The following is a 24,865-nucleotide window of genomic DNA, read 5'->3' on the forward strand; positions in this document are numbered from 1 at the left end:
GTTTGGTGTTGTTGAGGCATTACGTGTTGTCGCTGCGCAAGCGTTTTGGTGGGGAGAGTGCGCCGCTCGCTTGGGTGCGCCGCTCGCTTGTGAAGCACGTTATACTAGATAATTGTCTGCTCCTCTAGTATAGTAAGTTTCTAGCAATTAGTGCATATGTCTAGTTAAAACGTGATATTGCAAAGGCAATTAGAGACCCGCTAATAAGGTACGTTCAACGCTCTAGCAGCGCTGTAGATACTGCGAAATTAGCTAGCATAGAAGGCCTAGATAGCAAGGATAACTCTACCTTCTCTAGTAGTATTCTAAAGTTGTTGTTGTTGAGGCATGTTGTGTTAGGGTAAAAGGTGGTCGTGCCAAGAGAAAGTGGCTGGTTCGGTGATATGGCCGGCTCGGTGATAATCTACGTTATCCAAAACACCCTTCTCAGAGGCAAAAATAAAGGTCTAATAGATGCTCTTACTACCAAGAGGAAGCGAGAGGAGCAAGGCAAGTCTCTAGCTTTGGTACAACACTACGAGTAATGGGGACCGTATATAATATAGCCTCCTCGCTCGTTCCAGGAAGCGCGCACACGGATGAGGATAGCAAAGCGTGAGGCAGAGGAGGAGGAGCTTCAAAAGGAAGAGGCAAGAAAGTCAAAGGCTGCTGCTACAGCTTATAAAAAGCAAATCGCAGAAGAGAAGCGCCAGAAGGCAGCAAGAGAGAAGGAAGAGCGAGAGAGGAAGCGTGAAGAAGAGCGCCAAGCTACTGATGCGCGCAAAGCCGAGAGAGCACATAAGAAACAGTTGCGCGACTCTTAAAACAGATCTCAGGCTGCCCAAAGAAGCAAGCACAAGGTATCACAGCAACAAGGAGTCAAAAAGAGGCAGAAACGTGGTTCTGCAGCTGTGCAAAGTGATAGTGTTGCTTATAAGCCACCCTTAGCACCTACACCCACAGTGAATAGCCGCAGCTGTAGAATACTTCAGCTACGTAAGTTTTGGTAGCAGATCGTGTCGCGCAGGTCTACAGATCACTCCACTAGGAAATCTAGTTATCACAGCTATATGTGGCTCTACAGCCTCAAGTTTGCCGGTGATGGTCAGGGCCGATTCCGCGCGTTGGCCGACGGCGCGCGTTGGGTGCACGGGCACGGTATACCGGTAGGCACTCAGCGTTTTGGCTGTTGGCAACGTTGGCGCAAAATTGAGGCCGTTGGGCGCAAATTGGGGCCATTGGGGCCGTTGAGCGGCCGTTGCACGACCATGCCACGACTGTCAGCAACGGCCAGTCCGGGCCGGATTTCAAAAACTTTTCCGATGTGGTTAAGCTACAGCGGTACTAGCAAACGAACCTTTTTATTACAGAAGAGCACAAGTTACACTGTCCTAAGAGGATCTTGGAGAGATAAGCTTGCACACATATTGCTAGTTATCGGGATAGCAATGCTTACACACAGTAAGAACAAACATTGGATAATTAAAGAAAGGAACATTTACATGAGGCCCTGCTCACGAATGCCAAACGCTAATTTACCAAAGTCATAACAGGTGACCCGTCAGGCTACAACCCTCCAAATCTGCGAAATGTACAGGATAAACGTAAGCCGCGATCATCCGAACCTTTGACCCTGTCTAGACTACCTTCATTCCTCAACCAATTTATCCTTCACCTTGATTTCTGGCAGAGACCGCATCAAGCTGTCATGTCCCGTACTCTGCTTGTGGAGCGATGCTGAGCTTCGTTTTGTTCGGATCTTCATGCTTCTGACACTTGGGGACGGACTTGGTACAGGACTGGCTCTGGGAGTCATTTGAGGCGACGAGACCTTCGAAGCGGACATTTGTTCAAACCTGCCAGCAAGATGTTTCACTCGGCTAGGCGATCCATTTTTGTCCGCCCTCAGGAAGTCATCGCCCTCTCGCGAGCTTTCACGAGGTAGTGAGAGAATGCTTGATCCGTCAGGATCGGCATTGACCACGCGGAGTTTCGATTTGGGCACCGTGAACATGACTTGAACGACGCGGCGTTCAACAGCGGCTTCGACATCCCAGTCTCCTTCATCAGCGGGAGTACAGGGCCGTTGCTCTACGCTTGGTACACCCAGTCGGTTGGGTGCTATTGGCGTGCGTGGTGTAGGTAGGTCATCGTCTGATGTAAGATTGACCAGCAAGTTGCATCTTTCCCGCCACTCTTGTCGTAGTCGATCTTTCTCAGCGCGCGCGATGTCTTCCGGAGCGCCCCAATCGTCGCCGCTATTGCGTGTCCACTGGCCTTCCACCTCTTCTTCCCAGTCTTGTTTCCCTCGTCTGCTCTTCCAAAAGGTAGCATCTGAGGCAGCCCGTCGAGGTGGCTGATTTATTGGGAAAGGTTTCCGATTGTCAAATGTGGAAGGCTCAATTGGCGAGCCAGGTTTGTCTGTGTAGGGTTCGTGATATGACACTGTATTTGTGAGAGATCGAGTTCGGTCGGCGCCAGAGACTGATCGGCGTAGCACTCGGCGTACACTGCCCAGCCAACTCTTCCTTGCGTCTCTACTCTCTGGTCGTGACATGTCCAAGATATAGGTAGTTGCCGGCGTAGCGGTCATCGCACGGCTGTGATTCGTCTCTGTGTCGCCGAATGTGTGCGAGTTTGACCCGTTTGACGTTGACGAGGTTCTGGGACGCATTTGCTCCGGATTGCCACCAAGAAGTGCCTCACCTTCGGCTTGAAGGTGTGTAAACGACGAGTGTGCAGTTCTGAACGTCTCGTTGTCTTGCTGGCCGCTACTTTGCATACTACTGATTGACTGGGTTTGTGGATCGGTAGCCGTTTTCCGACTACTTTCACTGTACCCACGTGGTCGACCGTGGGTAGGACTAGAATCAGGAGATCGAAATGGGTTTGCTTGGGTTGTTGTCATCATGGTGTTGAGTTTAGTGACACGCAGAGATGCACTTCTAACAAGACTACCATGCGATGAAGTCCACGACAGTTCAGATCGCGCACTTCTCTCGCTAAGATTGGAGTTCGTGCGCTCATCTGATGATACTTTGTCAGGAGAGACACAGCCAGTAGAAACAGTATTTGAACGACGATTTGCAGTTGCGCCAGTTCCGGACCATTCAGTCAGTAACTGTTCGTGTTCTTTGGTATTATCTTGGACCGGAGAGGAAGACGCTGAGCGGGAGGTAGTCTTCTTGGCCCCGCTCGGGCATTGTTCGTCAAAGAAAGGGCCAAGCTGTGGGACATTGTCGAGCACTGACGAGGATAGTTCAACTTTGCGTTCAGCCGTCGCATGTTGTTCGGTGAGGGGAGTTCTATCATTAATCTTCTCGACTTCATCATCATCTTCTTCTTCCAGTTCGTCAATGGGGTGGATCGGGCCAGGACCCCGTACTGCACCTGATGCATATGCGGGTCTTCCACTCAGGCTGCGCCGCAATCCTCGTGTAGGACTAGGGATCTCGAGGAGAAGGCCCGTCCTTTCAGCATCTTGTCCGTGGGCACTCTTCCAGCCTTGGCCGCCCTGATGACCGGGTGGGAAGTAATACGATCCATTGTGATCAGCAAGGTGCTCCACTTCGTCTCCATGTCCGCCTTGTCCGTCGAATCCAGGTGAGTAATCATCGATATTGTACCTGTGAGCTGCGAACGAGAGATCCTGCAGCTGCTTCTCCCGCAAACCGCGCTGTTTCTTCAGCCGCCTCGTGTACCACATATAGAAGGCAAACAGGCCACAAACAGCAGCAAGCCCTATTCCTATCCCAGCGCCAAGGCCAGCTTTCTGACTAGAGCTGGATAAGGGGCCTGCATTTTCGGGATCAGAGGTCGAGAGTGTGGTCGGTAACGCATAATCAGTCATCCAGGTATTGGAAGTGACGTTGAGGAAGTACGCCTGAGAATTCACGGCAGTAGTGGCCCTTCGTCGTCGCGTTCCGGAGGTCACGATACTGTAGCCGCCAGTCACCATCATTACACCACCAGGCAGCATAACTGCACCGTGACCGTAGAGGCTAGAGCCGCTGGCGGGACCTTTGCCCGAAGTAGCGTTCGGTATGACCCATTCCCACTTGCCGGTGCCGCCGTACCCATTGGCAATGTTGAGAATGGCCAATTGAGGCTCTGCTGGGGAGCTGGTATCGCCAACCCAGCCGCCATAGACAATGATCTGTTCCCCGTCTGGTGACAACACGGCCGTGTGGCCTGAGCGTGGGTCAACAGTGGTGACATCGCGTGTTGCTAGATCGGTTTGTAACGTGTCGGGCTGTTGGACGCCAATAAAGGTCCAACCCTGTTCCGGTAGGGAGAATAGGGCGATTTGAGACATGTTGATAAAAGCTGCGCTGGTGTGCCCGCCTATGAGTACAAAATTTCGTTGCTGAGTCTGCAATCCATCGCTACGATTTAAGTATGTGGGGGATAATCCAGTCATTGTGAACCCTGCTTCTGGTATCGGTGGGCCTCGACTGGAGGAGACGTCCATCTCGTAAGTGATGGCACTGTCTTTGGTGCTGGACGGCGACAGCGTGACCATGAGGTTCGAGTAATTCGCAGCCGACTGCCAGTCATTCGAACTTTCTCCACTGTTTGGACACATGCCACCGAAGAAGTAAGCCCCAGTGTTGGTAGCATCTCCTCCAACGATGCTAGAGAATGAGATACCATTGCTTAAGTAGTTCGCGCCTGTCGTAGCGTCTTTCTTATCACTGGCGACCGACATGTCCTGCTGGGACCATTTGCCTGCTTTGTTCCCAGAAGCCAAGGTGAAGCTCCAGACTTCACCTCCAGTTGCGCCGTGTGAGCAGTCGCCCGTGTACACGGTCAGGTTTCCGCCATCATCAAGTACAGGAGTGAACGCACGAGAAGCTTTGTCGTCCAGAAATGGCAGGGTTGAATGAAGAATCGTATACGGTAAGCTGCGAGCAGCGATCTTGCGTGAGACATCGATGGAACCTAGCTGGAACTGGGCGGACGATTGGGACGAAGGCTGGAACACGTAGACATGGTCGCCATTAAGGAGGAGTCGAGTCGGATTGTACGGCATCTGAGCAACAGCAGCAGACAGTAGAAGGGGGACATGCAGCAAAGCGGACCACGGGAGACGGGTTACAGACAGCGTCATAGTCGCGCGCATTGGATAGTGTTGACTTGGACGTCTTACTGAGGACGTTCACCTCGACTGCTGTTTGCGGCGCCTCATGGACGACGCTGTGGGGTAGGACGAAGTTGCGTAGTACAGAATGTTTGACGATAGTGCTGGCCGTTGTAGCAGATGGGAGCTGAGGGGTATGCTCAGATCCGCAGTTCATGCACTAAGATGGCTGGTAACATGGGCCGAAAACAAATGGCCAGGTCTCCCAGCCCTGCTTGCGCAACGCGCTACCGTGGCGCCTGATTTCCACTCAACGGTCAACGGCCATCAGCCGTCCAATCAAGGCATGTCATGGTGCCGGAGCAGGAAACTCCTGGAATGAGGGTTGGTCTTGGCGCGGGCGATGCCTTGGAAAACACCCATCGCCCTAGCAACCAGGCGATTGTGGCGTGCGCGCTCAGCAACATGTGAACGATCGCGAAGCCCTGATAAACGGTCCGGACGCGAGCAGGTTATCCCAAGCATTAAGCTCGAGATGTGCTCCCAGGCCTCGGTGGTCTATATTGTCTTCAGGTGCTCGGATGTTAACGATATAATAACGGAGGAGGCTGGGAGGTTACCGGCACAAAATTGGTGGGGTGACAGCATCAACGCACGCGCGCGCGAGAACAAGAAAACAATTGAGAACTGCGTGTACCATCAGTTCCCCATGAAATAGGCTTCGTGCATATGCAATTGTAATGGTCCATGGAAATCGCTCTTGAACACTGTTATTTCATCCGGCTTACGATGCAGGAAGGTAAGACAGCCTCTTGCATAGCAGGTGAACTGACTGCAGGTCTTGGCTGCTCAAGAGACACAAACTATAAAAGAGAGCTTCTGAAGTCTGCCATGATTTGGTCCTTGCAGACGGACCGCGCGCTTTGCAGATTTGGAGGTCGATCACATCAAACCTGTCCAAGCTCTTCGCCAAATAGGCGAGCAAACCAAGGGATGATTTTACGTCCTGATTTCCATACCCGGAAGTCGCCTGCTACGTTCAAACGCTAAACTTCATGCCACCGTTCGCACAAATGACGCTACCAGTCGTCCATCCAGCCTCGGGCAAGCACAGCATACCCACTATGCCAGCAACTTCCTTACTATATGCCGGCCGTCCTCCAGCCCCTTGTGACGCGTTATAGATCCTCTCTTCATCGATGCCTTTCCTTGGTGCCGCCAGGGGAGTAGTTTCGATGAATGGCCTGTTTGCCTCGATGAACTTCTCGTCATTACTCCAATACATATCGGTCGCAACAGGCCCAGGGTTGACAGCGTTGACGGTGGCGCGCTCGGCCAACTCACGAGCCCAAGTCCTTGTCATCGCCTCAAGGGCAGCCTTGGAACCTCCATAGATCGACTGACCCTTGTATCCCAATGAAGCACTGACTGATGACAGACTGACAATGCGGCCGGAGCGGTCATTCGGCAGGTAGGGTATCGCGGCTTGCAAGAGCAGCAGCGGGCCTCGTACGTTGACGTTAAATTGTCTCGCGAAGTCTGCCGCATCCACGTGCTCGACATAGTTGTTGCCGGCCACACCAGCGTTGTTGATGATGATATCCAGCTGGAACTTGCCAGTCTTTGGATGCTTGAAGTTGTTCACAGCGACCTCGACAATGTGCTTAGGCCCGGTCTCTGAGCCCATGTTGGCTTGTACGACAATAGCTTTGATGCCATATTCGGCTTGTAGCTCGCTGGCGAGGTCTTCGGCGGCCTGTTCGGAGGAATTGGAGGTGTAGTTGAGAACAAGGTTGGCGCCTTTACTGGCCAAGTTGCGAGCAACTTCAACACCGATACCTGGACAAGTCAACTAGAGGTCTAGATGCTCTGCGGAGGGGCTTATCTGACCTCTTGAGGCTCCTGTCACAAGCGCGATCTTGCCTTCCAGAGCACGCTGGCTGGAGCCAACTAGGTTTGTTGAAGCAGTTCGAATGTGCTGAGGCCTGGACATGGTTGTATGCGGTATGGTTTTACGGCGAATACCTGACGTTAGGCTGAATCGATTGGCATTCTGTATCGAGGGCGGGGCTATTGTAGCTCTTATAGCAATGCGGGGAGCTACTGTGGAGCATCACGAAGCTCTCCGGACGGGCTTTTGCCGTTGCATCGTCGCTCTCATCGCCGAGGACTCGACACGAGACTACAAAATTCAGTGGAGCTAACCTGACGGAGTAACACACGAGAGCGACTGGACTGCCAGGCTATGAAGGCTGGTGTTCAGCCTCACGATGCTCTGCTAGTGCCTCAACGGAGTTCGTCATGATCAACAGGGGTCCATTGGGGTGGCGGAATACAAAGTCAGTGGCTAGCTGCACTCACACACGCGCTGTCTCAGGTACCAAGTCTGAAAAGCTACGGTGCCGCTCGTGCGTTTGACTGAGTAATAGAGCTTAGCTATCTGGCCGAGCGCGCGCGTGCGCGCGCAAGGATCACCAAATGCATCTGAAGCTCGACATTGCACAAAAAAGTTCAATGCGCAATTCCTCCGGTTTCGGCCAACCTTCAAAGTGGGGAGAGTTGGAGTGGCGGGAGTTCGATCTTTTGCGTGGTGAGGCGGGGAGTCAGGAATGTCGAGACAGCTTCATCACGACAAATGGCAACTGCTACAATGCTTCTCAGTATGAGTGCACTCGCCATATGGGCACGCGAGGCGAAAGCAATTCGGGGGGGAAACCGCCGCCGAGGAGGATCATCACGTCTTCCACTATTCTAGCGCGTCGTGGGCGGTGAACCAAAGTGACTAGACCACCCCGCCATGCAAGCAGAAAAGAGTTCTTAAGCACACCATCGCCCTCTTTCATTGTCCCTCACCCGCTCATACTCTCTCACTCTCCCATTGTAGTTTGAGAGTTTTGGACTTCTTTTCTTCAAACTCTTTTGTTCAATTGCTCAAGAGCCACACATCGCAATGGTTCACTCATCCGTTCTTGGTTTCCCCCGCATGGGTGCGGACCGCGAGCTCAAGAAGGCAAACGAGGCCTACTGGGCTGGCAAGCTCTCACAGGAGGACCTCGTCAAGGAGGCCAGCCGCCTGAGGTTGGAGCACTGGAAGATACAGAAGGACGCCGGTGTCGATATCATCCCCAGCAACGACTTCGCTTTCTACGACCACCTCCTCGACCACATTCAGCTGTTCAATGTAAGCCAATGATCACTTTACACCGACAGGATCTTGCTAACAGTAACAGGCTGTTCCAGAGCGTTACTCCAGCGCTAAGCTGTCCCCACTCGATGAGTACTTCGCCATGGGCCGTGGTCACCAGAAGGATGGTGTCGATGTTCCCAGTCTGGTAAGTGGAACGAAATCTTAAGCAATTAACATTCCGACTAATGCACCACAGGAAATGGTCAAGTGGTTCGACTCCAACTACCACTACGTCAAGCCCACCTTCCAGGATGGCCAGGAATTCAAGCTCGCTTCCAACCCCAAGCCCGTTCGCGACTTCAAGGAGGCCAAGGAGGCTGGCATCACCACCCGCCCCGTCCTTGTTGGTCCCGTCTCCTTCCTTGCTCTTGGTAAGGCCGACCGCAACCAGTCCGTCGACCCCATCTCTCTGCTCGAGAAGCTTTTGCCCGTATACGTTGAGCTCCTTCAGCAGCTGAAGGAGGCTGGTGCCGAGTACGTTCAGATCGACGAGCCTGTCCTCGTCTTCGATCTTGAGCAGAAGGTCAAGGATGCCTTCAAGCCTGCCTATGAGAAGCTCACTGGCAGCGGTCTGCCCAAGCTTGTCCTTGCCACATACTTTGGTGACATTGTCCACAACCTCGATGTCTTCCCCAGCATTCAGAACGTTGCTGCTGTCCACATCGACCTTGTCAGGAACCCCGAGCAGCTCGAGACCGTGGCCAGCAAGCTCGGCTCCAGCCAGGCTCTTTCCGTCGGTGTCGTTGACGGCCGTAACATCTGGAAGACCAACTTCAAGAACGCCATCGAGATCGTCGAGTCGGCTGTTCAGAAGCTCGGCAAGGACCGCGTCATCGTTGCCACCTCCAGCTCTCTTCTCCACACACCACACTCCCTCGACAGCGAGAAGAAGCTTGACGAGGAGGTCCGTGACTGGTTCTCTTTCGCCGTCCAGAAGGTTGCTGAGGTTGTCGTCATTGCCAAGGCCGTGACTGAGGGCCCTGCCTCCGTTCGTGAGGCCCTTGAGGCCAACGCCAAGTCCATGCAGGCTCGCGCTACCTCCAAGCGCACCAACGTTCAGGCTGTCAAGGACCGTCAGGCTAGCGTCACACCGGAGCAGCACGAGCGCAAGTCTGAGTTCCCTTCGCGTTATGCCCAGCAGAAGGAACACCTCCACCTGCCTCTCTTCCCCACCACCACCATCGGTTCTTTCCCTCAGACCAAAGAGATCCGTATCCAGCGTAACAAGTTCACCAAGGGTGAGATCACACCTGAGGAATACGAGAGGTTCATCGAGAAGGAGATCGAGGAGACCATTAAGATCCAGGATGAGCTTGACCTTGACGTGTACGTCCACGGCGAGCCCGAGCGTAACGACATGGTTCAGTACTTTGGTGAGCGTCTCGACGGCTATGCCTTCACCACCAAGGGTTGGGTCCAGTCGTACGGATCCCGCTGCGTCCGTCCCCCGATTATTGTCGGTGATATCTCCCGCCCCGCCCCTATGACTGTCAAGGAGTCGAAGTACGCTGCTTCCGTCTCCAAGAAGCCTATGAAGGGTATGCTCACAGGTCCCATCACCTGCTTGCGATGGTCTTTCCCTCGTGACGACGTTCACCAGTCTGTTCAGGCTCAGCAGCTCGCTCTCGCTCTCCGCGACGAGGTTGTTGACCTTGAAGCTGCTGGCATCTATGTCATTCAGGTCGACGAGCCTGCTCTTCGTGAGGGTCTTCCTCTCCGCAAGGGTATCGAGCGCGAGAAGTACCTGTCCTGGGCCGTCGACTCCTTCAAGCTCTCTTGCGCTGGTGTCAAGGATTCCACCCAGATTCACTCTCACTTCTGCTACTCCGAGTTCCAGGACTTCTTCCATGCCATCGCCGCGCTCGACGCTGACGTTCTCTCCATCGAGAACAGCAAGAGCGACGCCAAGCTCCTCAAGGTCTTCGAGGACAAGGAGTACCCCCGCCACATCGGTCCTGGTGTCTACGACATCCACTCTCCTCGTGTTCCCTCCGAGCAGGAGATCAAGGACCGCGTCGCCGACATGCTAAAGTACCTCAAGCCTGAGCAGCTCTGGATCAACCCTGACTGCGGTCTCAAGACCCGTCAGTGGAAGGAGACCAAGGCCGCCTTGATCAACATGGTCAACGCCGCCAAGTACAACCGCGAGAAGTACTCTTCTTAAATATTTGCCATTTGGCGACTTTGACTGTGTTTCATCAACGCAGTCGCTTCGAGTAGCATATCAACATGCTGCTGTGTAATGTGTGTAATGACGTTTCTATGATACCCAAAAGTTCAACCTGCATTCTGGGTCGTTACGGTAGTTTCAAAGGGAGATCTCTCTGGGGAGATGAACGATCTCAACATCGGCGTTCATCGATAGCAGCAGGCTCGGTGCATGCTGAAAGGCGTTTTGTTTCAATATTTGGGGACGTGTCCGGTCCTTGAGACTGACAGATGCCTGCAAGTAGATAGACTGCTCATCATTGAGAGATGCGCGCACGCGGAGGTTTAAGAATGTCAATCCATTCAGCTTCCAATACACTTTACTCGAGCCCAACAAACTCCCTGGAGTTCTTAATGATTGCCTATTCATTGATCAAACTGATTGTGGTAGCTACCTTAAGGCGGAGTGAAAGCAGCCGGAGAAGCGTATTAGGCCACGTAGACCGCTACAACCGTCACAAGTAACACCGCTGGCCACACCCATGACAACCACACAATCAAGATGTTCAACGTGCGCTCGATCATCCTGCTGGTCATATCCTACGTCGTAATACCGCGCCTTACGTTTCTGCCGCAGAATGTACACTCGCTGCTCATATTGTTCGGGCCCTTTGTCCTTCCGCGCCTCGTGGACTGGATCAACGTCGCTCGCGCAACCTCTCGAAGCGTGCCCGTACGATCAACTCCACCGCGAGTGAAGAATGGGCTCAACCTCCTCTTCTTCGCCGCCATTGCCTGCCTGGCTCTGTCCCTGTCGCGCTTTGCGCCCGAGAACATATTCGTCGCGACGCAAAGCCACATCCGCACCGAGACCAGCGTATTATTCGCCCGGCTGCGACACCTTCGACCGCTGACCGAGAACGACCTTACATTATGGTCGAAGTTCAAAGTTAATGCGCGCAACAAGCTTTACTATCTGGCGTACGGCCCAGACACTCTGCTAAACTGCGCATGGTGCGTTACGGCGGACGGCAACGATGCCAGCAACTATCTCCTGTACAACCTGCCCAAGATTGTCACCCCGCACATCTTCCAGCTGGCTGTCTTGGGGCTGGCTACATCTTCGTTGGTAGGCACCGAAGGCTCGAGATTCCGTACGCACGCGACTATCTTAGGGCTCGCGACGCTGATTGTGGAGATATGGTTCATGGCGACGTACGACATCACGGTCAACAGGCGAGCGGAGTTTGTGCAAGACATCGATTCGGTACATTGGCGCGTCACGTTCCTCCGGTATATATTCTTCGCAGTGCAGGATATTGGAATGGCGTTCGTACTTTGGGCTACGAGCACGAATCGATGGCTCGCGAAGCCAGTCTCGATTGCGGAGCGCTTGGAGATGGCAACGCGTGTCTCTGAGGAGACCTTGAATAAGCTTCGTGGTCTTGGACTTATCACAAACTCGATTAACCGCGATCCTGCGCTTCGAGGTGTCCGCGAGGATTACTGGAGGCAGGAAGGTCAAGTCATGTCGGAGACCGTGCAGGAGGAAGCAGTCATGGAGCAGATCAATGCTGCCATCAGCAAGATGGACTTCAATGCGTTACAAGGACGGGTAGGAGAGGTTGCAGATGGCATTCTCAAAGGTATCGACAATCTCCGACAGCCTGGTCAGATGGGTGAGGTACTGTCGTAATGCTTTGGGTGTCGTTTAAGGACATCGGTGACGCGGATATAGATGGACAGGCTACCGGCGGTATCTCCAGCATGAAGCTGCGGACGTGTCGGTACTTAAACTTATCTCAAGATCTGACTTCTCCTTGAAACCTTGCAAAACTGGATCCCCACATGCCGTTCAAGTTTTCTCTTGCATCCCTGGTCACTTGATCCTTCTGGTGAGTTGTGCCGTGGGCGGCTTTGCTGTACCGCTCCTTAAGCCGTAAAGCCGAGCTTTCTTCTCCGTCCAAATACCCACATCCGCAACCATATTCGCAATACGAATAAATGAACGCCAGCTCCGATGTCGCGGCTTTACCTGTGCAATGAGCAGCATCGAGTCTCAACCACGCCCGATGCGGAGTGTGACTGGTGAGGCTGATAGTGAGTCGTTCGTGCATCAAGCAATCGGAGCAATACCGGCGTCGCGATAGGCGGATACTCCAGGGGCTAGCAGTGCTGGATACTGCAGGCCTAAGTGTACCGCGCGCCCTACCACACGATGCCCTGCAGGAACATCCTCCGATTTGCTCGGCCTTTGAATAGAAATTTCGTCATGGCTAAGGGATATCCAATGTGCTAGATGGCCTTTCGAAGGCGAATTGCATGTGTGGGAGTATCAATTGTGGTTCCTAGCCACCTTGAACCGAACTAAAATCGTAAAGCCGCGGTAGAGGGGGCCACAGCAACGTCTTTCTTTGTTGAACACCGCCATTGATGCAAGACAGACTAGTCTCCTAAGGCCCGTGGTGCTCCGTCTTCCGTCTTGCTAGTCTGGACTCCTCCGCGTGACGAGGAGGTGTGACTCTTGAGAAAACTTTCTCTGCTTTAAGAACGACCTTCCCCGTCTCTTCCCTTCAACTTCAAAGTAAATTGGCACCTGTTCTTATACCCTGGAAGAAATTCGACCTAAAATTCGCCATGTCGCCTATCGCTCTCACACCTCCCAACGACGGTGAAACTGTCACCGACCTCACTAGCTCTGGCATTCAGCATGCTCTTGGGAAGTCTGCCCCTTCGCAGCTGAAGTCTGCATCTCTCACAAACACAATCACCGCTACACCACCACCGGAGCGGGAATCAAAGACTCACACTGTGGAGTCGCCCTTGGCTGAGCTCGACGCCTCCCAAGTAGAATGCACATACACCGACGCCCCCCGTTCCGTCCCTGCCCTAGGCTCGGTGGAGATGGCTTCCCAGAAAGTTTGCACCGACCACATGATCCAGGCCAAGTGGACTGTTGAATCGGGCTGGGCTGCACCAACTCTCCAACCCTACGGCCCTATCTCTCTGGCACCCACGGCATCATGTCTGCACTACGCGACTGAGTGCTTCGAGGGAATGAAGCTTTACCGTGGCCACGATGGAAAGCTTCGCCTGTTCCGCCCAGACTTAAATTGTAATCGCATGCTAATGTCCACAAACCGTATCGCTCTGCCCGGTTTCCCACCCAAGGAGCTCCTCAAGCTGATCATCAAGCTCTGCGAGACCGATGGTGCCAAGTGGCTCCCTAAGGACCGCCCTGGAAGCTTCCTGTACATTCGTCCCACAATGATCGCCTCAGACCCGGCTCTTGGTGTCGAGCGACCTAAGGAGGCTCTTCTCTTCGTTATTCTGTGCTGCTTCGCGCCCATGGGCGACATGTCCGGTGGAATCAAGCTCCTCGCGTCTCAGGACGATATGTGCCGTGCCTGGCCTGGAGGTTTCGGATACGCTAAGGTCGGTGCGAACTACGGTCCCTCCCTCGTTGCACAGGGCGAAGCGAGATCGAGAGGATATCATCAGATTCTCTGGCTGTTCGGTGAAGATTGCACCGTGACTGAGGCGGGTGCTAGCAACTTCTTCGTCGTCTGGCGCACAAAGGAGGGCAAGCTGCAGCTCATTACTGCCGACCTGAACGAGCGTATCGTTCTCGATGGTGTGACTCGCCGGTCCATCCTCGAGCTTGCACGCACCAAGCTTGCATCCGGGCACGAGGGTCTTGAGGCTGTCGAGGTCGTCGAACGCAAGTTCAATATCTTCGAACTCCAGGAGGCTGCCAAGGACGGCCGTCTCGTAGAGGCTTTCGCTGCTGGCACCGCTTGGTTCGTCACTCCAATCAGCCAAATTCACTTCCGCGGCAACGATATTGACATTCCCATGTCCAAGGGGCAGGTCGGTGCTTACGCCGATGTTGTCAGGACATGGTTGAAGGGCATCATGTGGGGAAGTGACGGCATGGAGAGGCACGAGTGGGGTCACGTTGTTAACGAGCAGTAGAGTGCTTGCTGCGCAGCATGTGTTTCGCTCTGCGACATTATTATAGACAAAATGGCGCGGATGTCTCAAGATACCGGCGGATCAAAAGCCTTGTGTAACGAGTTTTTGCATATAGCATGGCGTTCATGTTTCGCCTCCAGGAAATATACGAATCTTGGGGAACCACTTCTTCACGAATCACTTTGCAACATTGCTCAAGCGTGATCTCACTATCTACACCGCTCAAGTCGGCGCTTAATTTCCTCTTTCCAATACCATCGAGACTTTGCGAATAGTGCCAGTAGCCAATGGGCGCTCCGTGATATGATATCCAAGCTCTGATTACCTCATCCGTGAATTTGCGGCGAACGTACCTCGGAGGTTTCGTCATCCATCATCAATCGACACTCACACAACTCACAATGTTCTCGAGACGTGCCATTCCTCAGGTATGTGTCCAAACCGCGCCACACAATTACGACACGTACAACAAACTGACATTTCCTAAGGCTTTCCGCGCCGCCACCCGCGCACCCTCCATCCGTGCCGCCCCCAGCGCACGCTTCCTCGCACCTTTACAGATCCGATGCCTTTCCGACGAAGTTCGCGGCGCGATCGATCGCGCAGTCGCCTCATCTCCCGTCGTACTGTTCATGAAGGGAACCCCAGAGACACCACAGTGCGGGTTCTCAAGAGCGAGCATACAGATTCTGGGCATGCAGGGTGTAGACCCGGACAAGTTCACGGCGTTCAACGTACTTGAGGATCAGGAACTGAGAGCAGGTGTGTAATCTGCGGCTTCTTAGCTGCCCAAACCAAGGGCTGTGAGGGAATGGTTTGAGCAATGGCAGCTGACAAATCGCACAGGAATTAAGGAGTACTCGGAGTGGCCTACGATACCTCAGCTCTATGTCGATAAGGAATTCATTGGCGGTTGCGACATACTCATGACTATGCATCAGGATGGTTCGCTGGCAAAGATGCTGGAGGAGAAAGGTGTTGTTGTGCCTGCCGAGGGCGAGCAGAAGTAAGGCTTGTGTAGGATGACAACAGGTCTTCGGAGAAGGGCGAACTTAATGATTGTACTATACAGCTTGGGTGCCCGTTCTGGTCTTGCGGCAGCTTGGGCGGTGTATCATGAATGTACAAATACTTTGATTGCCTTCAGTCATACAGGCACGCACTTGACGACACGAGCAGTGAGACAGGTGTTGCCTGTTTGAGCGTTCTTTGATTCCAACCGCTCCTTCCTCACTTGCCTGGCGGGATTGTTTATCCTCGCGCACCCACACTTCACCTCACCATCACCAACACACCCCACCATTTAACAAGCAATGGATGGCCGTAAGACCGCCACCGCTATGCAGCCACGGAACCGGGATGCCTTCAAGACACCGAATCTCAGCAAGCCTCCCTCAAAGGTGGTCGCAGTCTCTACGACTACAGTGTTCAAAAAGCAGAAGCTTGACAGACCGCAGCTGCAATGCACCTCTCGCAGTCCGCAGCGCTCAACCGTGAGAAAGACGAGACGGAAGACCCATGTGGAAGAAGTGCATCCGCTCGCATTGGCGTTCAGAGGTACTTCATAGCCTCATTTCACGCCGGCTTTCTGCTGACAAGTTCCAGAGACTAGTGAAGAGTACCGACGCCACCTCTTTGCGAATGCTGCGACCAAGATCGACGAAGACCTCGAGATGCTACTCAACAAGCTGTATGAAAGAAACCTCCAGGACGCCTCCTCGAACCCTGCCAACAACGATTCACATGGCTCGCCTCTCATGCTCACCATTCCCGCCCAGTATCAGCGTCTCGTTCAAAAACTTTGCAACCCTCTCTCCGGTCACCGATATTCACTTCAACGGGCAAACTCCTTGGGCGAGATGGAGGATGTACAGATCACTGTGCATGACCGCTTCCAGTCGTTCGAAGAAAACGTACAAGCCGAGACGAAGGTAATCAAAAATCTGCAGCGTCAGTGGGAAGGCGTGGTGGCTGAGATCTTCTCACTGGGTGTCGCTTGTCTAGGCGAAGACACCATAGCCACTGTACTCTCAACCGCCGAACCTGATGCAGATGATGCTGAGCCGACTCTGTTTGTTCCGGAACACAAAAGCTCGGCAAACAAAGGTAAAGCGAAGATGAAACGCGTGTCATTCGCGGGTCCGGACATGGCGAACCTGTTCCCAGTATTTCTATTGCAGACGTCAGAACAACAAAAGCTGATACCTGCCACTCGCAACCTACCGATTGAAGAATTCCGTCAACTCGAGCAGGCAATCGCAGACATGGGCAAGCAGCATATAGCTGACCTACAGCGATTGGAGAGGGAGCATCAGGCGTGGTGGAAGAAGAAGCAGATCCAGCTTCAACACACCTTCATGCAAGACTAAGTAGCTAAGTGCTCTTCAAGTCGCTATATGCTGACGTCCGTAGTATATTGGCGGCGACCACTATGAGGACTCCTATCTTCAAGGCATATTTGTAACGGGAGGGTGAAACACGCATGCTATCTTACGCAATGTACGGTCTTTACAGCGGGCAATAAGGAGATCAATTCATATCGAAGGCTGCATCAAGTGTTCATACATAGTATTTGCTTCTCAATATCGTACTGATACAATCTAAACGACGATCAACCGAAGAAAAATCGACATTATCCTCCACAGCTCGCAAAAAAACAACGGTCTAGTTGATCTAGATGGATATCTAAACGTGTAATGAAACCCTCCGCAGTCCCTTTCTCAGCTCATGCTTGCACGCACTTAGTCGAAGGAGCTCTTGAAGACCCACCTCTGGTCTTCAGGCTGCTCGAATGGCACACCAAGCTCGAACAGAGTGACAACAGAGTTGGAGAAGTCCTTGAAGAAGGCATCGTTGTCCTTGGCGTACAGTTCAGCGTACTTCCTAAAGCTCTTGTCCTTGACAATCTCCATGTCGGTGGGCAGCATCATCAAGGTCTTGGTCTTGACATCCTCGAACTGCTTGGGGCCGTTCCACTTCTTGTACGCCCACTTCTCTTCCATCAGGAGCTTGAAGTAATCGTTGGTCAGGGTGGTGGGGCTGAATGTCCAGGGCCCGTCGAAGCCAGAGCGGTCAGTATGGCAGCGGCCCAGAGCGTGGGCGCCGGACAGCGCAACCATGGCGCGGTCGTCGAAGCCCATACGGCCGAAGATGGCACGGATGTGACTGCGGTCCTTGGAGGCGTCGGGCAGGCGACCGTCGGGTGTGCAGAAGGACAGGTCGCGGTCAGAACGGCCAGCGCGGTAGGGGATCTTAGGGCCCTGCATCTCTTGGATGGCGGCAACACCAGCAAGGATCCACAGGTCGGAGTAGGTGATCCAGGGGAAGGCCTCCTTGACAGGCTCGAGGAAATCGCGGGCAGCCTTCAGACCGGCGTTGGCGCCGTGGTCGCCCTCGGGAGCAAAGCGCATGGTGGCGCCGTTGGAACCGCCAGTGTTGGTCTCCTTGTCGTAGGTACCAGACGCGTGCCACGCCAGACGCAGCAACACGGGTCCGTAGCTGCCATCATCGTAGTCGTCGTGCTCCTGGAGCAGCTTGGCGATGTGGTTGTAGACCTCCTGGTAGTTCTCGAAGCGAGGGACGAAGGGAGCCTTGGGCTTGCCCTCGAGGCCTAGCAACTCGGGCTTGTACGTATAGGCAGCGTAGCCAACGGCACCGAGGAGCAGAGCACCTGCACCGACAAACATGCCAGTGGGGTTGCCCTCGTATTTGTCCTGGGGCTCCTCGTTGCCCGTGGCGTAGCCGCGTTGCCATTGCTTGCCACGGAAAGCATTCTGAGCTGGCGCGACAAAGCGGGCAGAGCGTGTAGTCGTGGCGCGAAGCGAAGGGGCGGCAGTGCGCAGAGCGCGGGAGAAGGTGCGCGAGGCGGAGGCCATCGTGGTATGCCTTCTCGAGAACAGTATTGAGGATCCTACTGTGTACTGTGAAATAGAGTGAACAGGCTGGAGTGTTCAATGGTAGCCAGACACAGAACTTGGGGTATCAAAGAAAGTGAGGATGAAGACGATCAAACGGAAAGAGCGCAGCGGCTTATAAGAGACAGGTTCTCCGAAGCAGCAAAGACGGCAACATCTTCTAGAAAACGCGATAAAGAAGGGCTCCACTATCGTGCCGGCCAGCCAATCAGCGCCGCTGCAATTGCTCACCGTCTGGACTGCAGTGATTACGGGATCCGAGATTGTGGCATCTGACAGGGAGAAAGATTTCATGTTTGACCGGTAAGAAATATCTGATTCGACATCATGTGTACGCGTAGAAGGGCTGTTTCGCCTTGTTTTGGGAGGGCATGCTCGCAGTTTTGTAGCTCCCAAACCCCCTCCAGTAAGGCCGCTCTCCACGCCGTCTCATTGGCTGGTTGCCGCTGGATCAACGCAGGGCTGGGCCCGGATGAGGGGTAACGAGGCTCTGCGGTTATGCCAGCCTTGACGTGCATCTTGCATGAGGGGCGAATTCATCTACAACGTTCATCTTGTTGCGTCTTATCTTCTCCTCTTCTTGTGGTCGCAATCCTGGAGCATGATGGTATCCACCTGATCCACCCTCGGTGACAAATCGGCTTTTAGATTTTGTCATCTCGTGCCGCCGAGACCTTCGCCGTGCCCACATGCCGTTGTCTCCCCGGTCGGCAAAGAGTGGGATCACAAGGTTCTCCAGAACCTGTGCCAGGCGGCATGTCACGAACTGAGACCAACTGGGCAATCTCACAGGCCCTGTTCAAGTTGCGAGTTTCAGCGAGTGCCCGCGTTCGTGAGCGAAGATGGATGGATGCCGATCACGCCGTCGGCTTGCCGAAGACTTGAGATAAAGTGTGAGCACCAGAATGTCAAGTAGATCGTGTAAGAAAGTATGTAATCATGTGGCCTGGCAGCCAGTCTGTAGGAACCACCCCACCCAATTACCAAGCCAGGTTAACCTGAGGCTTCAATCGTTTAAAGCCAAGTGACGCCATACATGCAATGCCCAGTCTGTGTGCGCCGAAGCTATGAACCTCCCAACTCCATGCCATATAATGCGGAACTAGGCCCGAGATAAACCCAACAATGGAAAGCAGAAACAGGGCCCAAAATCAATACGGAGGAGGGTGAGGATGTGAATGAGGATGATGCTGATGCTGATGCTGATGATGAGCATGGTAAGGATGGTGTGGATGATGTGGGGGCATAGCGAGGAAGGCCGGGATAGGGTGATGGTAAGGCTGCATGTTGCTCGGTGTCGAAGTGCCCGAGGCTGATGCAGACGCTGTGCCCAGTCGTGTCTCTGGCGTGGCTCGTCCCAATCTCAGCTCTGCGGCTTCCATCTCGAGCTTCGGCTTGAGCTGTTGCCAAGACGTGTTGTTGGGATCCTTGGGTATAGCCACAGCACGACGGTAAGAAGGGCAAGCTTCCATCTCTTTCAAGCCAATGGGTGGGTCGAGTTTTGAAGCTCTGTCCTCAAAGTAGACCTTACGCGCCGCCTTCTTGGCCTGATAGTCGCTGGCCTTGCTGTTGCGAGTTGCCTCTTCCCAGAGTTCCATCTTCCGTGCGAAAGCGCGACGCTCGTCGACCATGGCAAACTTCTGCGCCATGCGTGGGCGCAACTCGGCGGACCATGTGTCAGGATAGAGTTCAGCAGCGGCACGGACCTCGCACTGAAGTTTGTTCACTTCCGAAAGGAGGTAGATGGTCTTGAGAGAATGCGTGCTGGCCGGCCCGACACCGACAAAGTTCCCCCAAGAATCGAACACGCCAGAGGGCAGACATTTGCGGAGAAACGTAACATCTTCAATACCGACATCGCGCATGCTGATCAACGCGTCATGTTCCTTCACGGTCTTGGACTGTAGGCACGTCTTGCACCATCGTCGAAGGAAGGCCCAGTACGTCTTGCGGGTAGACGGCGCGCCACAGCTCATGCAGCCGTGGCCATGTCGAAGATGTGCGTACTGGAACTCATCCAGATCGGAAGGCGGCTCCGGCATGTCATCTCCGTAAAGGTTGGTCCGGCTGTGGACCCAAAGCATGGGATTGTTTCTCAAAAACCGATAACAAGACGGAATCTTCTGGCGCATCTCTAATAATTGCGCAGGGTCTGAGAACGTGAGGATGGTCCACCAGGTGTCCAGGTCAAACCCTTTTTCCAATACTTTGCCCTTCCTGAATCTGGTCGGCTTGACCTGCTTTAATTTCTGAGTGATGAGGGGCTGAGTAGCCTCTCGCATAGCCGCTAGCGCAGCCTGTGCATTTGCTGGTGCCGACGTGAGAAAGTCGGCGTGGTTTTGGAACTCCTCGCTCTTGCGTCCATCCCGCTTGCGCTTCTTGGTACCAGAAACGTTCGTCAGGGGAACAGAATGCGAGCGCACCTCCTTCAGCTCCTTGAACGCCCGCTTGCCACCCGGTTTCCGACAGTTAATAACGGTGCCATATGCCTGCGGCGGTGTCTGCGAGATTGGCGTCTGTTTGTTGACTTTGAAGGCGACATTCTTGACATTCACCATGGCTAATCAGCCTGCCTGGGACGGAGAACAGAGGGGGGCGTTGGCGGCGCGCTGTGGTATCCAGGAGCTGCGCTGCAGTAGTATCCAGGAGCTGCGCTGCAGTGGCATCCAGGTGGGCGAGTTTCCGGAGTTGAAGCTGAAAAGTGAGTGTAGAGGAGTTGACGACAGATGGGTAGAAAAGTCGGCGTTGAGGAGGAAGCAGCGCGCCTAGGCTCCTGAGTGCAAGCTCCGGAACCAGGGCCACCAGGCCAGACTCGCCGAGGCGGATGCAGCTCTACCGTGGCTACCTCCTACGTTCACTCGACCTGACACACGCGCCTCACCATCAGAGATGCGCTTCGTTAGGCGCAAATCGGCCCTTAATGAATCCTGCATAAATTCTTGCAAAATATATGCGCGCGCATCAACACAACTTGCGCCGAAGCCGCCCCAACAGAGTCGCCTAGCCTTCTTTCGATTGGGCTTCTGCGCCACAGCCGGAGTCGATCACAGTAGCATCCGATGGAACGCCAAGCTGCCCTTCCTCGTCATGCCGATGGCACCGAACCAATTGACGAGTTTTGGCTGCCGTCCTCGGCGCTTCGGCTTTTGACGCGGGTTAACACAACTGCGCGCGCTGGGCGAACGTCAGCACTGCGCTATGCACGTACGGATACACGGGGTGTTTCGCCAGCCACGCTGGGGAAGGTCATTGCAGCTGCCTTTTCGGGAAATGTGTGGGACTACGTTCGTCCAGTTGTGCAAGCCATTGATCCACATTTTCGCGGGGTTAGCGAGGTGACCTTGATGGCAATCCAGCGACGTCGGCCGTAGTAAGCGAGTAGGTAGGACGACCACCAGCCATTTAAATTTCCTGCATGTACATAGTGAGTCCTCCGTCTCTCATCTCACAAGCACAGCTGCGCGCGTGGTACGGCAGTGATTGCTGCAGAAGCGTAGTGTGACCGATCGCGTGGTCTAGAGACCCCAGAACAGCAAGGGATCAACACGTCGAATCAACGACCTTTCAGTCACACCGACGACAGCCGGATCCGCTCAAGATGTTTTCCAAGAAAGACAGTAAGTCAAGCTTCCACGACTTTGCCATCGTGAGCGCTCTATAGGTTCGATTGATGCTTGCATGGTCTTGTAGTCTACAAGCTCCGCCGGCCTGTGCTAGCGTCCATGGCGTTCTAGCTACAGATCAGCGCACCAGCTTCATTGCTCGGGAGCACCGGCTAACGTTGCACAGCGGACGTTCAGCCGTCTCCAGACTTTGCTGAACAGAAGACCGCACCTCACTATGATGGCAACTACGCTGAAGAGGCTCCAGAGCTCGTTCAGTGCCCTCCCCACACAACCGAGGCCAAGCTGCTCAGGCGAATTGACCTCCACGTCATTCCATTCCTCTGCATTATGTACTTGTTGGCCTTCTTGGACCGGTATGTCTGCGATAAACCATGCGGAGTATACAAGCTGACAATGAAACGACAGTGTCAACATAGCTAACGCCAATGTTTTCGGTCTCTCCAAGGAGCTGGAACTGACCGGCAACAAGTACAACATCGCTCTGGTCATCTTCTTCGTGCCGTATATCCTCTTTGAGATCCCGTCCAACGTCATTCTCAAGAAGCTCACGCCGAGTGTCTGGCTCTCGCTGTGTATGTTCGGCTTCGGGCTCGTTACAATGCTCCAGGGCTTCGTTCAGAACTACCACGGACTCCTCGCAACACGTTTCTTTCTGGGCGTCTTCGAGACGGGAATGTTCCCAGGCGCGTTCTACCTCATTGGCATGTGGTATCGCCGTCAGGAAGCTCAGAAGCGCTACTCGTTCTTCTTCTCGTCGACGACGCTTGCGGGCGCCTTCGGAGGCCTGCTCGCTAGTGCCATTGGCAAGATGGACGGAGTGCGAGGCTATCTGGGCTGGCGATGGATCTTCATCCTCGAAGGTCTCTTGACCATTATTGTCTCGTTCTTCCTCTTCTTCCTGCTGCCAAACTTTCCAGAGGAGTCGAAATGGCTCACCGAAGATGAGCGCGCTTTCGTCAAGGCCCGTCTGCAGATCGACCAGGGCAAGTCTGCTCGCGACCGAAAGATGTCAATCGGTGACGTGGGCCGCGTCTTCAAGGACCCAAAGATCATCATCGGCGGCTTCATGTACTTTGGCCTGATCGTGCCTGCCTACGGTTACGCGTACTTCTCGCCGCAGATCATCCAGTCGTACGGCTACAGCCCTATCCAGACGCAGCTGCACAGCGTGCCTCCGTGGGCGGCAGCGTTCGGCTTCTCGATGCTGATTGCATGGTGCTCTGACAAGGTCAGACATCGCTTCGCCTTCACGATTTTCCCCATCTGTGTCTGCATCGCCGGCTTCGCGATCCTGATCTCAGTGCACAACAATCCGAACCTTCAGTACGCGGCATTGTTCCTGGTTGCTATGGGCGCATACACCGCAATGCCTGTCATTGTTTGCTGGGTGAGTTCCTCATGTCCGCCGTGTGACTAGCTTCAGACTAATAGGCTACAGTTCAACATGAACCTGGGAGGTCACCACCGCCGCTCTGTTGGGTCTGCGTGGCAGGTGGGTTTCGGCAACATCGGAGGAATCATTGCGACATTCGCGTTCCTCAAGAAAGACGCCCCCAAGTACATTCCGGGATACTCGATTTCCATTGCGTTTGTGTGTCTGAGCGCGCTGAGCTGCTGTGTGTACTTTGTCGCATGCTCGTGGCAGAACAGGTCGCGGAACAGGGCTGTCCGCGATGTGGGGTTGACAGAGTATGAGAAGACGGAGCTGGGCGACATGAGCCCAGACTACAGGTATCAGCTGTAGTAGAAGAGAAGGGTTCCAATCGCGGTATAGCGCAATGAAATTCGTTGAGAAGCAGATGCAGCTGCCATTGTTGTTTACTGAAGAGTGGACATGTGATGTCGCGCTCGCGCGCCCCCACGACCACCGGTCGACACGTGTCGAACCGCAAGCTCCAGCACGAACAACAACACAACCCAACGACCAGCCATGTCCCGCCCTCGCACAAAGGCCTCGAAGACGCTCGTACCTTGATATACACAAGCCACTCGATCAAATCGCATCAAAACAACCACAGCTGCCACCGAGCGCTGCAATGGCACCCCCGCCGAGCACCCTCTACACGCCGACCCTCGTCCTCGCGCTCCTCGTCGCCCTCTGCGTAGCTGCGTCGCTCCGCCTCATCGCCATCCTGCCCAGCGCGCGACGACGCACTCCGCATCCGCGCACTCGGCCCGCTCGCGCGCGCATCCTGGTCGTGCTGGGCTCGGGCGGGCACACGCACGAGATGCTCGCGCTGCTGCGCGGCCTGGATGCGCGCAAGTACACGCACAGGACGTACGTGGTGAGCAGCGGGGACGCGTTTAGCGCGGCGCGCGCGGAGGCATTTGAGCGGGGGCTTGCTGCGAACGTGGCTACGCAGGCGCAGACGCAGACGCAGACGCAGACGCAGGACGCACAGCGGACGTGCTGCGTGGGGCCACAGTTCTACAGCGTAGTCGCGATCCCGCGCGCGCGACGCGTGCATCAGCCGCTCTACTCGACGCCGCTTTCCGCGCTGCAGACGCTGGCAGCGGCGTTTGGACCGCTGCTCTCGCGGCCCAGCGCGGGCGTCGAGCTGCCGCACCTGATTGTCACCAACGGCCCCGCGACGGCGGTGGTGGTGGTGCTCGCGGCGATGGTGCTGCGGTTCTTCGACGTGCGCGGGGCGCAGAGCAGGGGGCTGTGTCGCACCGTGTACGTGGAGAGCTTTGCGCGGGTCAAGACGCTGAGCCTGAGCGGGCGGCTGTTGGTCCGGGTCGTGGATCGGTTTGTGGTGCAGTGGGAGGCGCTGGAGGGGTATGCGGGGCGGGCCGAGTACGGGGGGATACTGGTGTGAAGGCGTTGATGTGTGTGAGATATCCGGTGCAATGGAGTGATGCAAACCTGAGTCGTCCTCACAACTTGTGCTGCCCTCGCGCTGCCACCGTACTGTTGATGTGAGTGAGAGGCGGTTGATGTGAGTGAGAGGCGGTT

General features: G+C 54.6%; 11 protein-coding genes across 11 annotated transcripts in view; 7 read left to right on the forward strand and 4 right to left on the reverse strand.

The window, feature by feature from the left end:
* Nucleotides 1-1,380: 1,380 nt before the first annotated feature.
* M421DRAFT_420436 (uncharacterized protein) lies at nt 1,381-5,348 on the reverse strand. The gene has a single exon (XM_033592477.1). It carries the CDS (start codon nt 5,087-5,089, stop codon nt 1,628-1,630), a length of 3,462 nt encoding a protein of 1,153 aa, XP_033448794.1. The 5' UTR covers nt 5,090-5,348; the 3' UTR covers nt 1,381-1,627.
* A 434-nt stretch (nt 5,349-5,782) lies between these two features.
* M421DRAFT_420437 (3-oxoacyl-reductase 1) lies at nt 5,783-7,333 on the reverse strand. The gene is made up of 2 exons (XM_033592478.1): nt 6,950-7,333; nt 5,783-6,898 (listed from the first exon to the last, which is right to left on the reverse strand). The coding sequence occupies exons 1-2, from the start codon at nt 7,050-7,052 to the stop codon at nt 6,099-6,101; spliced, it is 903 nt and encodes a 300-aa protein (XP_033448795.1). The 5' UTR covers nt 7,053-7,333; the 3' UTR covers nt 5,783-6,098.
* A 391-nt stretch (nt 7,334-7,724) lies between these two features.
* On the forward strand, nt 7,725-10,792 carry M421DRAFT_420438 (5-methyltetrahydropteroyltriglutamate-homocysteine methyltransferase). Its single transcript, XM_033592479.1, has 3 exons — nt 7,725-8,240; nt 8,290-8,391; nt 8,443-10,792. The coding sequence occupies exons 1-3, from the start codon at nt 8,010-8,012 to the stop codon at nt 10,408-10,410; spliced, it is 2,301 nt and encodes a 766-aa protein (XP_033448796.1). The 5' UTR covers nt 7,725-8,009; the 3' UTR covers nt 10,411-10,792.
* M421DRAFT_420439 (uncharacterized protein) lies at nt 10,792-12,369 on the forward strand. The gene has a single exon (XM_033592480.1). The coding sequence runs from the start codon at nt 10,957-10,959 to the stop codon at nt 12,088-12,090; it is 1,134 nt and encodes a 377-aa protein (XP_033448797.1). The 5' UTR covers nt 10,792-10,956; the 3' UTR covers nt 12,091-12,369.
* A 662-nt stretch (nt 12,370-13,031) lies between these two features.
* Nucleotides 13,032-14,369, forward strand: M421DRAFT_62468 (branched-chain amino acid aminotransferase II; the record flags this gene model as incomplete). Its single annotated transcript, XM_033595971.1, has 1 exon — nt 13,032-14,369. One exon carries the CDS (start codon nt 13,032-13,034, stop codon nt 14,367-14,369), a length of 1,338 nt encoding a protein of 445 aa, XP_033448798.1.
* A 401-nt stretch (nt 14,370-14,770) lies between these two features.
* Nucleotides 14,771-15,379, forward strand: M421DRAFT_5025 (monothiol glutaredoxin-5, mitochondrial precursor; the record flags this gene model as incomplete). The annotated part of the gene is made up of 3 exons (XM_033594810.1): nt 14,771-14,797; nt 14,858-15,131; nt 15,216-15,379. The coding sequence occupies 3 exons, from the start codon at nt 14,771-14,773 to the stop codon at nt 15,377-15,379; spliced, it is 465 nt and encodes a 154-aa protein (XP_033448799.1).
* Nucleotides 15,380-15,709: 330 nt separating this feature from the next.
* M421DRAFT_62411 (uncharacterized protein) lies at nt 15,710-16,738 on the forward strand (the record flags this gene model as incomplete). The annotated part of the gene is made up of 2 exons (XM_033595965.1): nt 15,710-15,926; nt 15,975-16,738. 2 exons carry the CDS (start codon nt 15,710-15,712, stop codon nt 16,736-16,738), a joined length of 981 nt encoding a protein of 326 aa, XP_033448800.1.
* A 372-nt stretch (nt 16,739-17,110) lies between these two features.
* M421DRAFT_100879 (class II peroxidase) lies at nt 17,111-18,244 on the reverse strand (the record flags this gene model as incomplete). The annotated part of the gene is made up of 1 exon (XM_033586575.1): nt 17,111-18,244. One exon carries the CDS (start codon nt 18,242-18,244, stop codon nt 17,111-17,113), a length of 1,134 nt encoding a protein of 377 aa, XP_033448801.1.
* A 1,190-nt stretch (nt 18,245-19,434) lies between these two features.
* M421DRAFT_100880 (uncharacterized protein) lies at nt 19,435-20,841 on the reverse strand (the record flags this gene model as incomplete). Its single annotated transcript, XM_033586577.1, has 1 exon — nt 19,435-20,841. The coding sequence occupies one exon, from the start codon at nt 20,839-20,841 to the stop codon at nt 19,435-19,437; it is 1,407 nt and encodes a 468-aa protein (XP_033448802.1).
* A 694-nt stretch (nt 20,842-21,535) lies between these two features.
* Nucleotides 21,536-23,721, forward strand: M421DRAFT_420442 (MFS general substrate transporter). The gene is made up of 4 exons (XM_033592481.1): nt 21,536-21,900; nt 22,073-22,262; nt 22,315-23,296; nt 23,348-23,721. The coding sequence occupies exons 1-4, from the start codon at nt 21,882-21,884 to the stop codon at nt 23,651-23,653; spliced, it is 1,497 nt and encodes a 498-aa protein (XP_033448803.1). The 5' UTR covers nt 21,536-21,881; the 3' UTR covers nt 23,654-23,721.
* A 50-nt stretch (nt 23,722-23,771) lies between these two features.
* Nucleotides 23,772-24,865, forward strand: part of M421DRAFT_420444 (glycosyltransferase family 1 protein) — a 1,339-nt gene continuing 245 nt past the window's right edge. Inside the window, exon 1 of the mRNA XM_033592482.1 lies at nt 23,772-24,865. This exon is cut by the window's right edge and continues 3 nt beyond it. Within this exon, the coding sequence (XP_033448804.1) occupies nt 23,946-24,728 (783 nt within the window). The 5' untranslated portion in view covers nt 23,772-23,945 and the 3' untranslated portion in view covers nt 24,729-24,865.

The sequence above is a fragment of the Didymella exigua genome, assembly GCF_010094145.1.
Source record: "Didymella exigua CBS 183.55 unplaced genomic scaffold M421scaffold_13, whole genome shotgun sequence".
NCBI classification, from domain to species: domain Eukaryota; kingdom Fungi; phylum Ascomycota; class Dothideomycetes; order Pleosporales; family Didymellaceae; genus Didymella; species Didymella exigua.